The sequence below is a fragment of the Macaca fascicularis genome, chromosome 12 (genome assembly GCF_037993035.2).
Source record: "Macaca fascicularis isolate 582-1 chromosome 12, T2T-MFA8v1.1".
NCBI lineage: Eukaryota > Metazoa > Chordata > Mammalia > Primates > Cercopithecidae > Macaca > Macaca fascicularis.
Genome location: NC_088386.1, coordinates 39648773 through 39663522, shown reverse-complemented (window position 1 = coordinate 39663522; position 14750 = coordinate 39648773). Strand labels below are relative to the sequence as shown.

The 14750-nt window shown below is 35.6% G+C and overlaps 1 protein-coding gene across 49 annotated transcripts in view; it reads left to right on the top strand.

Moving 5' to 3' along the window:
• Window positions 1–14750, top strand: part of GTDC1 (glycosyltransferase like domain containing 1) — a 376361-nt gene that overhangs the window by 187446 nt on the left and 174165 nt on the right. For all 49 annotated transcript variants that reach the window (XM_074009034.1, XM_074009028.1, XM_074009012.1 and 46 more), the window contains one exon: window positions 2118–2291. In XM_074009034.1, the coding sequence (XP_073865135.1) occupies window positions 2118–2291 (174 nt within the window). The remainder of the gene's footprint in view (window positions 1–2117; window positions 2292–14750) is intronic.

Here is a 14750-nt window from a genome sequence, read left to right as displayed (position 1 = left end):
TTTTCACAAAACATTGTTTTTGCTCATAGGCAATGAGACTATAAAAGTTTTGTACATGATTTTTCAGCATTGCTTTTCTCAAGAGGGTAAACTTACAGACAAGCTTGGAGAAAGAGAAGTGGACTTCATCATCAGTTGGCTTCTTAATGGGAAAAAAATGGTTCACAGTTGTCCAGAGGAAAAATAAGAGTGTCAAAAGGCAGTCCTGTTCAGATTCTCTTTGAAAAGTATGACTCCTGCTTCCTCACATGTTTCTTTAGTTTTCTTGCTGACTTCTGCTTTTTTGGCACTGTCAGACTTCTTTCTTGACTGTGTGGCAGTTAAGGACTTCAAAGATGACTGACATAAGTACTCACCTTAAACAGTGGTTTCACTAACCCTCTGACTTATGAACACATGTCACAACTGTATATTATGACCTGTAGGTCGCTATTACAATATGTGACATATGGTGAAAACAGACTAGCTGTAAAACATCCTTCAACTTTTGGTATATTGTTATCTTGGCTTCCTTATTGCTTAGTGTTGTGTCAGCACTTCTGTGACATTCCTTTGTATTATTCATGTTGTAATCACCCGCACCCCCCAAATTTGCACTAGGTAGCAACTGATAAACAATACTTGTATGGAAATCAGTTTTTTTTCGGGGGGTCATGGGAGTAGCAGGCCAACACTCTTTTTGTTCATTTTTTATTCTGCTATATATTAACGTTGTAATAGTAAATTTGGCTGTCTCAGCAAATATGACTTAAACGAAACTGACAATTGACTATGGCATTCCTATTCTATAAGCTCTACTTATTCTGTGGTGTTCTGCAGTCCTGTGGACATAACATGTCTTCTTTCCAGTGGTATTGATCTATCATTTTTAGGGTAGAATAAAACCAATTGCTTTGTCCCTTTAATCTTGTATACAGATGCTCCTCAACTTAGGATAGGATTACAGCCTGGTAAATCCATTATTGTGAGTTGAGAATATTATAAGTTGAAATGCATTTAATACAACTAGCCTATCGAACATCATAGCTTAGCCTAACTTACCTTCAACATATTCAGAATACTTATATTAGCCTACAATTGGGCAAAATCATCTGGCAGCACAGGCCACTGTAGAGTATTGGTTGTTTACCCTTGTGATCATGTGGCTCACTGAGATTTGTACCTCACTGCTGCTGCCCAGCATCATGAGAGAATATTGTGCACATACCATTAGCCCAGGACAAGATAAACATTCAGTTTTCGAAGTATGGTTTTAATTGAATGTATATTACATTTTCACCATTGTGAAGTTAAAAAAATCTTAAGTTTGAACCATTGGTGTTGCGGACTGGTATTATTACATTTATTTTGTTGAATTCAAAGGTCCATGGTGCTGCGGTGTTTTATAATTTATATGTACCTTTATGTAATCAGTTAGGACCTAGTGATCTGGATTTCTGTATCCATTTCTACCAATTTCTTCTATTTCTCTAGCTAGCCCAATATAATATAATATGATAGTGAAACAAATTATTTTGGGATACCATAATCCTTTCTGTGTAGTCCCAGAAATTTCAAAAACTTAACACAGTTCTTGAAGTAAAGGCTAAAGCAAGAAGTAGACTTTAACCAAATAGTGCTGAAGGTATCATGCCCTAGTATGAAAATAGTTTTGTCTGAATTAGTCTCCTTGAAGTTAGTGAGAAGTATGACAGATGTTCTGTTCTCGGTAGTATGGTGTAAGACGAGGCACATCACTGACATAGAAATTCAACATGGGTAGTTGGGCCATGAAGAAAAAGGAATTGCTGTACTTAATGTTGTTGATAATATAGAAAGTTCCTGGCATTGTGGAAAAATATGCTTTGGTTTGGAGTCTCATGCAATCCCATTAAATCGTTCCATTTCCCTATTGCCTTTCCAGTCTGACGCCACCAATCAACTCCCTGTGATATAACAGTAGTGAAACTAACTTAGCTCTTAGAGACATTTTGGTAGATACTGATGTGAAATGAAGAGTTCTTTGCAAACCTAAGGTGCAATAAAAACTCTGATTAATCCATAGAGGTCTTAGGTTGATAAAAATTACTCTGAATGAGTCTGGGCTCATCATTTGCATTTGTCTTTTACCTTAACAGCCTGGTGGCTGATGTGGTTGTATTCAACTCAGTTTTTAATATGGAATCATTTCTCACTTCCATTGGAAAATTTATGAAGCTGATTCCTGATCACAGACCCAAGGATCTGGAAAGCATCATCAGACCCAAGTGCCAAGTTATTTACTTTCCCATCAGGTTTCCTGATGTGAGCAGGTCAGTATGTTCGACTCTGTTCTCAATATTGTGTCATAAATTATTACTTAAGTGTATAGAAATTGATGTTCTTCATGCCAGTTTTAACTTTTCAGCCTAAGTATGGTTAATTAGAGAATTTAGTTCTATCTTACCATGCCGTGATTTACAAAGATTTTAAATCATCATGTGTCTAACCCATCACTAAATAGTTCAGATATTGAGTCCTTCCTTTCTTTCCTTTTATTTATTTGTTTGTCAAAACAGCCTGGTGTTTTGTTTCTTTATTTTTTTGGTTACAGAAGTCATTGTCAAGCATATTTCTCAACCTTTGCATTCAGCTTATGTCCTTTGATTTATATATATAATAACTGGTCTAGATAAGTCAATGTTAAATCTCACCGCTTGGATTAATTCATTTCCCATACTATTTTATTTTTTTCTTTATTTTTAATTATTTATATTATCTTAATAAAGAGTTAAGTCTTCTGTATTGGTTTACAAATGTACCTAATTGCCATTTCTCTTTCTTAGTTACTAAGGACATTTTTTTTAATTACCCTTGTTACTGGGCCCACCTTGAATTAGCAGTGGATGATGTGGCTCAAAGAGAACATTCTGGAATTCCTTTTCACTTTTGATTAAACCTAGAAAAACTGTTTTTACTACCACTAGGAATATTTCTCCCTTGTGAACAGAAAGTTTACTTCAGCGGGACTCACACTAGCGGGAGACGCTGCTGTTTTTTACTGACTGCTTTCTTAAAAGAGTTCGGGAACAGCTGTTTCATCCTCATCCCTGCAATGAAGGCAGGAAATGATTTAATATCCAAACATGCTATGCAAGAGGTCAGCATTAACTTCTATGTTCTACACTACTGACTTCACCCATATTTTGCTGTAGAAATGGTAGTCCTCATCTACACGCCTATTGCTGATTTATTTGAGTGTCTTATTTGTTAATATTTCACCGAAGAAAAATCTGCCCCATAGAAAATCAAGCTAGTGAGTCATAAAATTTAAGTTAGACCATCTTGCTTAATCTTTATAGAGTACAGAAAACAGAGGCCCAGAGAAGTAGAGATTGGCTTGTATTCACCTTGTCATTGTCACAGACTGGATTAACATCTAGGCTTTATGACTTCTGATTCCAATTTCTACTTACCATTCAAGCATCCTGTCATTACAGGTCATTTGTCAAAAACAGTTTATGATTTATTTGCTGTTTTGAAAACTGTAAAGCTAAGTGGAGCCATGATCACAAGCAATTTTCAGAATATATATGTAATTATGTATATTATCTGTATGTATTTGTGCATACAGTTTTCTTATGTGTGATGAGAGAACTTCAACTTTTGAAAACTGTAATAGTTATACTTTGCCTGTGATTAACTAGAGCAGTTATATATCTGAATTTTAAAAAATATGAACCTTATATTTTGACATGTTTTAAGGTTTTTTAACATCACATATAGGGAAAACGTATATCTATAAGTGTGTTGGTGGTTATAGCTCCTCTTAATTATTACTGCCATAGAATTCTAAGTAAATGTTTTAAAATTCATTTACATCCGATATGTTTCTGCAACATCTTATGTTTAATATACCTGTGGCAGTTGAATAGTTATTAATTTGGATGATATTACCATAAAGGAATCTAGCTAAATAGAAAAAGGTTAAGAAATATTGTGGCCAATATAACATTCATAAGCAAGGAGTGTTATTTGAATTATTTTCAAATGGTAATTTGCTTTATGCAACCCGAACTCATATAGTGTAAGTAAGTGATTATTTGCATGAATGACAATCATTCTAAAGCCTGCAGTTTCAAAACCGTATTATTTTGTTGAGATGTTGAAAAGTATTTAGTAATTCCAAAAGCAAAATAACCAAGGTGATTAAAAAATATATTTGAAGGCTTGTATCTTTCTCCCAATCCAAATATTATTTGGTCATGGGAAAAAATGAATTTAACTAAAAACAAAGCAGAAGATACAGTTAAATTATTAATCATTGTGCTATATAATATAATGGATATTAATTAGAGAGGGGAGAAAAGCCATATTTCCAACAAAATAAATGAAGATTTTTAGAGTTTCTGTCTGTTAAAACTCAGAGCATGTCTGTCACTTCGGTGGTTTCGCTAATATTGGATTCATGGCACCTACTGCTACCTCTTGCCTTCCTCACTCATCTCCTGCGTCACTCCCAAAGACCAGATAAATAGCAAGAGAGTGTATTCCCTTGAAAACATTTCATTATCTGTATTGAATATTTTGGGATGGGAAAGCTCTTAGATGCCGTAGTCACGTATACGCGTATTGAGTTTTGACCACCACTTACTAGCTGCGTGATCTGTTCCTGTGGAATGACCTTGCACTTAGGTTTGTTAATGGTTGTGATTAAACCATCTCATAGGGATGATGCAGTGATTAAATGAAATAATGTATACCATGTACCTAGGATAGTGCTTAGCATACAGTAGACCCACAATAAAAGGTTATTTTATCTTATTACCCCCCCCATTAATTTATAACCTAGCATATTTATTGGCATCTGAATATAGAGGACTATCTTCCCTCCACCCCTTACCATCCTATAATTGACACATGAAAAGAGAACTACTCTCCTAAAAGCTGAATCTAATATAAATAAGGAGATTGGTTTTGTTTATTTTCTTTATCACCTTGAGTCAAACAATCCTTTGGCCTCACCAGACCCTACCATCCATTGATTGAGCCAACTTAATTTCACTCTTGTCCTATTTTCTCTTTCTTTGTCCAGCTTAACTTTCTTATTCCATCATTATGTTTACTCCCTTGCATATCCTCTCAAATCTTTTACACCTTTTGTTTCATATTTGATTGGCAAAAACCCTCGTCTGTTTAAATCTATGTGTTCATACACTTTCTTCCTATAATCATGGACTAAACATGACTGGAGAAAAGCATGTCATACTTATTAGCATGTTCTAAATGTATGACTCCTAAGATTCAGATGGGCCCTTTGAGCTACCTGGCAAGCATTTCCCTTCTTCTAGATAATTATGCCTTCTACTTTTTAAAGAACACTCCAGTACCAAATCTTCTATCTTCATTCTCAGCTGATGACTGAGGAAATAGAAGCAATCAGAAGACAATTTTATTTATTGATACTACCAGGTCCACCCAATTATGTGCTTCTTCTGGGTGCATATTCTCCATCTTCTCACCTGTTACTGGGGATGAGCTGACCTTGCTTCTGTGTAAGGCCCCATCTCCACTTTTCCAGAACTCATCCATCCCACATACTCAAGGCCTATTGTCCTGGCAGTTTTTCCTGGTCTATTCTGCATCATCAGTTTTCCTTCTGAATTATTCTTATTTTTCTTTTGTCTGAATTATTTCTGTTAACATACAAAACTATTACTATTTCTTTCATCTTAAACTTTTTTTTCTCCCTATTCCACTTCCCCCTTCTACTACCTCATTTCTCTCCTTCTCTTAGTAGCAAAACCTCTTAAAAGAGTTGTTTATACTTGTTCCTTCCTCCTGTTTTGAGTGAAAAGTATTCCACTGAAATTGTTTTAGTCAGGGTCACCACTGTCTCTAAATCCTGTGTTCAGTTCGTAGTCCGCATCTTACTTATCATAGCAGCAGCATTTGACACACCATGACACATTCTTCACTTGTCTTAGCACACATAGTCCGCTGATTTTCACACAGACTGCTGCTTCTCAGGCTCCTTTGCTGGGTTCCTCATCATCGTCCTGACTTTTTTACATTGAAGCCACTTTGGCATTCTTGACACTTAAGGGGTTGGTGGAGGAAGAGCCCAAGATTGAAGTGAGAAGAATAAGTAAGAGTCAGGAGGTCAACGCTGAAATAATTATCCTGTGGAACAAAGGGGAGAGAGTTCTAAGGAGATAATCATTAGTGAATTCACAGCAGTGAGGTTAAGTAAAGTGATGACTAAAAAGCGTCCTTGAATTTGACCATTAAAAGGTCAGTGGCATCCACCCTGCATTCTATTAAGTCACAGAAAAGTTTCATGTGTATTCTCACAGCCAAAGAAACTTAGGATTCAGGTCTGGATGAGATCTGTCTCTGTCTCTGACACACACACACACACACACACACACACACACACACTCCCCTTATTTTATGGATGAAGGTGCCGGGGCCCAGAGAAGTTATATGTTTTCTGGCAATCACACAGCTAGATATAGGCAGAGCAGGAACTAGAACTTGTATCTCAAAATCTTCATCCGGTGCTCAGCCCACCACTTATTGTAAATGCAATTTCGGAGGTCTTGATTATCTGATTTTTCAGCTGACAGCAGATTAGCAGCATCAAATTGGGGGTGTGATAAAGGCAGTCTCACTGACAGCAGTAAAAAGTGACAGCTGACTGACAGCTTGACAACAAGGGAGGAGAGAGATAAACCATTTTGAAAAAAATATATGGGAAGTTAAAAAAAAAAAAAAAAACATAGCAGCCTGGAGCCATTCTATGGCAGGGCAGGCAACTCTGCACATCAAATAACCCCTGCAGACATTTCTTCATGATTGTACAGCTTGTACATCAAAAGGATGACTGTGATTTATTAAGAGAGATTAAATGGTAACCAGTATGTTTCATTTTAAGAATGTAGGAAAATGCATAATCCACTTTTGGCAGAAATTATAAATGACAGCAAATGGAGTTAAACATTATACCTTACTTTAAGATGTGCATGAGCTGTGTTCCCCTAAAGGAAGACAGTACACATCGAAAGCCTTTCTTGTGCAGTTGTAATGTCTTTCAGTTTTCAGTGACCAGGAGACATGTTATTAAGCTATCTTTTTTAGATCTCCCTGATTACAGCTTTGCATTGACCAAATTTCCCTTTTCTGCTAGGTTGTAGACACTGGCTTCTTCCATACTGAAGGCTTCCAGGCCCACAAGATAGGTGGTCAACAAAGCAGATTTTGTAATACTAATACCAGAAGATAAATATGGTCCTGAGACTTGGTGAGATGAGAATTACTACTGGAATATATTGCAAAAGACTATTTTGTGTTAAAGGATATAGATTAGATTGAAAAGTCAAGCAGTTTTGCAGTGTGTTTCAAGAAGACAAATTTCCTGTGGAACTCCATGGTGCCGAGTATGTGATGGAGAGGCAGAGGAAAAAGGGAGTAATCTTGCAACCTACTAAATGAGGTGCTAAAGGAAGCCAATATTTTCCTACTTTAGGTCATGTAATTGTCATAAAGGCACGGCTTAGCAGAAGTAGGGAAATTTTAAATATCCAGACCTTTCTGCAAAAGTCTCAGTCTTATGAAATCCAAACATCTGAAGAATTTGCATCTTCCTTTCCCCTTTCCTTTCCTTTCTCCTTTCTCTTTTCTCCTTTCTCCTTCCTCCTTTCCTTTCTCCTTCCTCCTTTCCTTTCTCCTTTCCTTTCCTTTCCTTTTCCTTTTCCTTTCCTCTTCCCTTTTCCTTTTCCTTTTCCTTTTCCTTTTCCTTTTCTCTGTTCCTTCCCCTCCCCATTCCTCCCTTCCCCTCCCCTCCCTTCCCCTCTTTCCATAGCATCTCTCTCTGTCGCCCAGGCTGGAGTGCCATGATGTGATCATGACCCATTTCAGGCTTGACCTCCTGGGCTCAAGTGACCCTCCCATTTTACCCTACTGATAGCTGGGACTGCAGGTGGGTGTCTCAACATCCAGCTAATTTTTTTTAAATTTTTTGTGGAGACAGCGTTTCACCATGTTGCCCAGGCTGGTCTCCAACTTCTGGGCTCAAGCAATCTGCCCACCTTGACCTCCCAAAGTGCTGGGTTTACAACCGTGAGCCACCTTGCTTGGCCTCACATCTTGCTTTCTGACAGTGTCATCTTTAGATGGTAGAACTAGCTATAACAACTAACCCGTATTGATTCTTACTTTATGCTCTGCGTTGTACTAAGTGTATTTATCATAAATATCTTAGCATTTAATATCTTTTCAATTCTGAAAGACTTTTCCTGTTGAAGAAACTCAGGCATAGAAAATGTAAGTAACTTTTTGCCAGTGATCACATATACAGATAGTAAAGGTATATCTAGAAACCAGATATTTTTTAATACTGTTTTAGAACCCAGACTCTTAACAATTTTGCTGTAGTTACCTGTTTCACAAAGAGAAATTCTAGTCTCTAGTACTTGACTTTGACCAGTAAAGAACAAATGATTTATAAAAGTGAAGTGACAGAAAATTTGAATGAAAATGAGTATGTCATGGTAACATTATAAAACAAAGAGCTCAAGGCTTTTGAAAGCATATTTTCAAAAGGTTGAATTTCTGAAAAAGAAGATACATCAACAGGAATGAAAAATTTTAAGAAAGAATTTTGATAGAAAAAATGAAAATGGTCCTAAATAAGCAGTATAGGAGGAATACTTCAAAGAAAAAGCTGTGGGCTCAGGCTGTGATTTCATGTGTAAGAAATCATCTCTTTATTTTATTTTATTTTTTAAGTTATGTCTCATTTATACAAACTCTCTTGCCTCATAACTTAGCTTATAACATGAAACGTGTCTTATAGGGCAGTGTCCAGCCCATCACATTAGATGTTAAGGATGGAGCAGGCTGCATCTGTACAGCATCCAACTTCTTCCATCTGTCCCCTACAATATTCTCCACTGAAGGAGGATCCATGTTTTTCATGCCACTAGACTGTCTTCACTTCCAACAAATTGGATCATGTAAGAATGTTTTATAGATTGACAGCAAATTGCAAAGTAGCGTTTCTTATCCTTGAAAAAGATCATCTCTTCCCAAGGAATTCCATGAGGGAGTTATGAATAGAGTGTATCAAAGTGAATGTCGTCTTCTTCAAGTCATATTCACCTGGATTAAAGGTGAAGAGCGACAAATGCTCAAGCTGTCAGGCCGATACTTGTATATATTTATCAATTGTCTGCCTTCTCTGTCCCATTATGGAAAAAGTTAAAATTTGTTTCATTATGGTTGCACATAATTAATGTAAAAAGATCAAATGTTTATGTTTCCTATGGAGACCTTAAAAAACATCCACTTGTTTATTTTTTAATGAGGAGATGAATGGATACTATATCCTTGGGCGTTTAAGTTTAGATTTTGAGTAAATTAAAGCAAAAGTACTTTAGATTCAGAAATATATACTTTATCTTGGTTTCAGGTCCAACTTAGTTGTCACAGAATATATCCAGTATCAGCCTTGCTATGATCATTACAATGGAATTTCATATATTTTCAGGATCATTTCACTGTCTGTTCCTATTTCCCACCACATTTGATTGTCAGAGTTGCCACAGAGTAAACAAGAGTGGGTTTTTCCTGTGAATTTCCTCAATTTGTAGTAGATTTTACATCCCTGGGGTAGGGATTATATAAAGAACATTTCTGCTTTCCTACCTCCTACACATTTTTGACATTGAAGGAAAGAGGGAAAAAGGATGTTGGCCATTTGGGGTAATCTCATTTATCAAAACCTTACAAATTTCTCTGCACGTTTCTCTTCGTCATTTCTATGTAGCTGAAATGAGAAGCCAAAACAGAGGTTTGTGGACTTTGCCTAACTAATTTAGAAACAAAAATAGGGAATTTTAAAAACAGTGTGAAAACTTTAAATGAAAACTCCCAGGCTGTGCAAACAAAGGCGAGGTGCCTAAGGGCTTTTTGAAGAATTCTTACTAAAGAAAACACTATTGTACATTGCAAAGCAGATGTGTCAGAAAACAACAGCAGATTTGTAATTCGAGAATTTGTGGATTGATAGGACAGAAGGCAGCCCCCATGGCTCCCCACTGAAAACTTTTTGTTTTCTGCCATCAGGAGTTCTGCTTTTAGGGAGGGCGCCAGAAAACACCTTCATCTTCTTACCACATGTGGTCATGTTTCTGAGCTATTTTGAGACAGTATTAATGTTGGACATATTAGTAAAACTACTGCCTTTGCTCTCTGAAGTAAATGAAATGGGTACTGTCTTCTTGAATATTAATCTAAACCTAAAGTAGAAGCAAAGTTTTGACTTTACAAATTTAAACTTAACCATATTTGCTAACAGTTATTTTGGCTCTTCAGAATAAATGCAAAAACATATTTCTTTTGAATGTCATTAAAAAATTTATAGAATTGTGTAAAAAAACTTTTGATAGATTATTCTAATGTATAGCACTACTCACTGTCAAGAAATCTCCTTTATATCTAATACAAATCTTTCATGCTGTGTTAGATTCCAACCGTCTTCCTCTTAATTATCTTTGTTAAAAGAAGAGACAGTTTTGTTGTTAGCCATATATATATATATTTTCATATATATATTCATATATATTTACATATATATTCATATATATTTATAAATATGAATATATATAAATATATTCATATATTTATATATAAAGTATTCATATATTTATATATAAATGCAAGTATATACAAATTAAGGAATGTTTATTTATAAACATTTATATATTTATACACTTAATAATATATAAATAATAAATATAAATATTTATATATAAATATATGAATAAAGTTACATAGAATAAAGTCTTGTTTACTCCAAACATATATTTAATGAAATTATTCATGTTAACGCCTAATTACAGTAGTTAGATTTCTGCTCTCTTGAGTTCAGCAGTTACTCCACCAAAAAGAAGTGCTCTGAATTCAGTAGCAACACCAAAAACTGTGATTTCATTATAGGATGATTTACTATCCATGTTCACCTCAAGTATAAAGAACACTTCCTTAATTTTAAATCATAGACTTAATGTCCATTTTTGTCTTAGGCTCTTGTAGTCCTGTCCTAAGAAATCTGAGATGAGAAGCAAAGGTCACAGACAATGCAGGTAAATAACTAAAAATTAAAGAACATACTCAGCTAGGGACACCAGCCCAGGGGCATCATGGAGCAGGGCTGTTGCTAAGTACGGATGAATGTCATTCAACAGACTCAAAGAGGGGAATCAACAGAAGTTCCACTTGGTCTCTTTTCTCCTTGTCAGACTCAGAGGGCATCACTAAACTTCCCGTATCACAGTGACAGATCATCAGTGTAGGCCCAGCAAGGCAAGAACAAAGTATAAGTTATATACTCTATTCATTAAATGAGGGCTATGTACAATGCATGCTGGAAAGATTTCAAGTATATTGTTTTGAAGAATTAAGCTTTGATTGTCTTTTAAAAAGCCACTTACTCCAGTCATTCCATTTTTGGTAATGCTGTATTAAAAGATGGAAGTCAGTAGTATGGTATACAGGGGGGATTCCAGTTTGCGATCTACCTCTTACTACCACTCTTCAGCCTAGGGCAAATCACTAAACCTTCCAGAGCTGCAGTTTTCTCATTTGTAAGCTGAAAATTGAAATAGCAGCCCCCCCACCTTAGGTGTGTTATGAGGACTGAGATGATTGTTATAATGTGCTGACTACAACCTACAACTTTTTGGCAGATTTTAGTAGCTTTATTAATACTTTCATTATCACCATTTTTGTTATCTATTGATCAGCTTTTTGGCAAGTTTATCCATTCAACATGACTCCAACTTGAAAAGTAAAGGGGAACAAAATTCTGAAAACTCTAGTAATTCTGTAGGTCTGAAGTTTATCACTAATTCAAATAAATAAAAAGACAGAGACTGTTTTATATTCTACCAACCCACATGAGAGCAGCCAAATGGTATAACTTAGCAATGTGAGTACTGTGTCATGTGGCAGGAAAAGTCACATGTACTGCTGTTCGTCATGTGACATCTGCCCATCAGCTATGATATTCATACGTTCCACACGGGTGATGAATGATGATAAGTGGATTGATCAATACAGAAGTAATTCTAGTTGTTTAGTATTCTATTTGAGAATGCTGGGAAATGTTCTGTGAAGTTTTCCATGAAAAAATAAACATTTTGGAAGAGACCATTGAAAAGTAAGCTACCAGAATAATCTCTTACCCAGAGTGGTTCATTCCCTAATAAATTCCTGGTGAAAGATTTTGTTATGTAGAGAATTCTTTTAAAATATGCCTCAAAAAAATTAGGTGTAATGAAATTTACTTCCCAGTAGTTTAATTCTTTGAGGTTTTATATATGCCCTTGTTCACCCAATGTCTATTAAAAGTTTGTTATTTATGTGCTAAATACAAGATATTCTGGGATATAAGGATAAATAAGACAGAGTTTTTAATCTTAAGGTTAAGATCTTTGTAGAAATAATAGGCATACTCAGGTGACTTTAAGTACAAATAGATAAAAAGATGTGATTTTTATGGCATTTGAGCTGGGCACTAAGACTCACTAAGCTTTGGACATAGTCATAATGGCTGTCCTTTATCAAGTGCCTTTTCTGGGCACTTACTTTATGTACATTACTTTTCATCTTTACCAATCCCCTGGAAGGTAGGTACTATTAACCTCATTTTGCAAGTGAGGAAACTGAGATTCAGAAGGTTAAGCTTGCCTGAAATTGCATAGCTACCCAAACTGTCTTACTCTAATATTTGCTTCCATTAGTGCCATGTTTGTCATGCTATTAGGGAATGGAGGTGAGTTAGAGTGAGTGAGAGGGCACATTATGAAGTCAGAGTATAGGTGCGTAGAATTGTGAAAGTAAATGAGTCATTGTATCTAGAGAAGATTAATTACCTTTGACTTAGTTGTGTGAGGAGATGGTAAGACTATAGATGGGATTAAGACTAAGGAATTTAGGCTTTTGCCTGTAGTCATTTGGTAGCCATTGTTACACTACAGCATGGATAACTTGGTATTGATGAGTAGAGTATTGATGGAAAAGGAGATAAGCAGAGAAACAAGTGAAAAAACTAGAATAAGTATTGGAGATGAACTGGAGAACTGGCATAACGATGAAAAGGAGGAAGCACACGAATAAGCTGGTTGTACACTTGGCAGGTTGATGTGACGATGGAGGAGAGTCAGGGCGGTTTCGAAGTATTGATTATAGTGGCTGGGGGAAGATCTGTGCTATTGGAATTGAGAAACAGATTTGCTGCTATAAAGGTGGTGAATTCAAAGTTGTATGTATTGAGTCAGAGATGAGTCAGAGGCTCGTTTAAATGGAGCTGACCTGCAGGAAGTGTGATGTGTTATATTGACCTGTGTTTGCAGAAGGTTTGGTTGGATTTGCCCTTTCCTTTGACATACTTGATACTACTCAAATTATTTTTTCAAATAAATATACTTGTTTCTTATCATTTGTTACTGATGCATAAAAATTGAGTGCAAAATTTGTAACACTATCAGATCTTTTCAACTCTTTATTTCTGGGTAAGCAGGAGTATATTGAATTACTCTTCTCTTTGTCTTCTCAGAGTTCAATAACATAATTGCTTTTGGTCCCTTTGGATAGGGAATCATCAGATGAAGTACTGTATGTTGATAAGACAATATGGTGTAGTGCCTAAGAAAACTTGACTTTGATGTCAGACAGAGCTGTTTCAATACCATGTCTTCTGCTAACCAATGGCTGCTGTTGATAAAGTTGCTTGACCTTTGCCACCTCATTTTTTTTCTCTTACTGGTCAAGTAGGGGGAGTAATTTCAGTGATGCTACATTGTTGTGAGAATTAAATGAAGTATTGTGTGTAAGATAGTTGGCAGAATTCTTGAGGTATAGTAAGCACTAAATAAATGATCGTTGTTATTATTTTTAATTTGTGTGTTCTCAAAATGGTATTGTTCTTTCATTAACCTATATGTAATGTCTTTAATTTTCTGTAGAGCCAGAACTCTGCCACAAATTGTAATCCAGTTCTACTTCAGTAATTTTAGGAGTGTCATATGATGTTTACTTTATGTCAACTTAGTGTTTTGTGATTTTTGATTAACAGTTGCTTTCTCTAGTACTAACCACCTTACCATGCTAGACTGAGTGCCGAAATTCTACTTAGAAACATTGCTAAGAATATTAAATCCAAGCACTTTTTTATGTGTGCACTTCTCTCGCATGTTTTGAGGGTCTTCTGCACTTTTGGCCTAATAGTGAATTACAGAACTTTCTTACCTCTATAAGGTTTATATCATTACCAGCTATCTATAGAGGTGCTTCTGTGAGTGATTAGAAAAGATAGGCTTTCCCCTGTGGGGTGGCTGGGAAAAGTGTAAATTACTATTATAGGTTTATTCTTTATTATTTTTTTTCAGAAACTAGTCAGCCCTGTATCACGAGATTCAAAAAATTAACTTTGAGGATATTGAAAAAGACAGCCTTCCTACTATGTTATTTTTCAGCAAATGATGTCTCAAATCCATTTATAAAAAGAAATGATATGATTTCCTTAAGTTTGGTTGTTTTGTTCATACTATATTTGACTCAATGTTGCCTACAAATTTATTAGTAAGTGTTCTCATGAAACTTGTTATCAAATAATTTTCGCTATGTTTGGAAGATTTCTATTTTGTTCATCAGTACTATTAAATATGGTACTGTAAAACATTTTGTAAAAATAACAGTGAGAACTGCATATAGGATATCTAGTTATA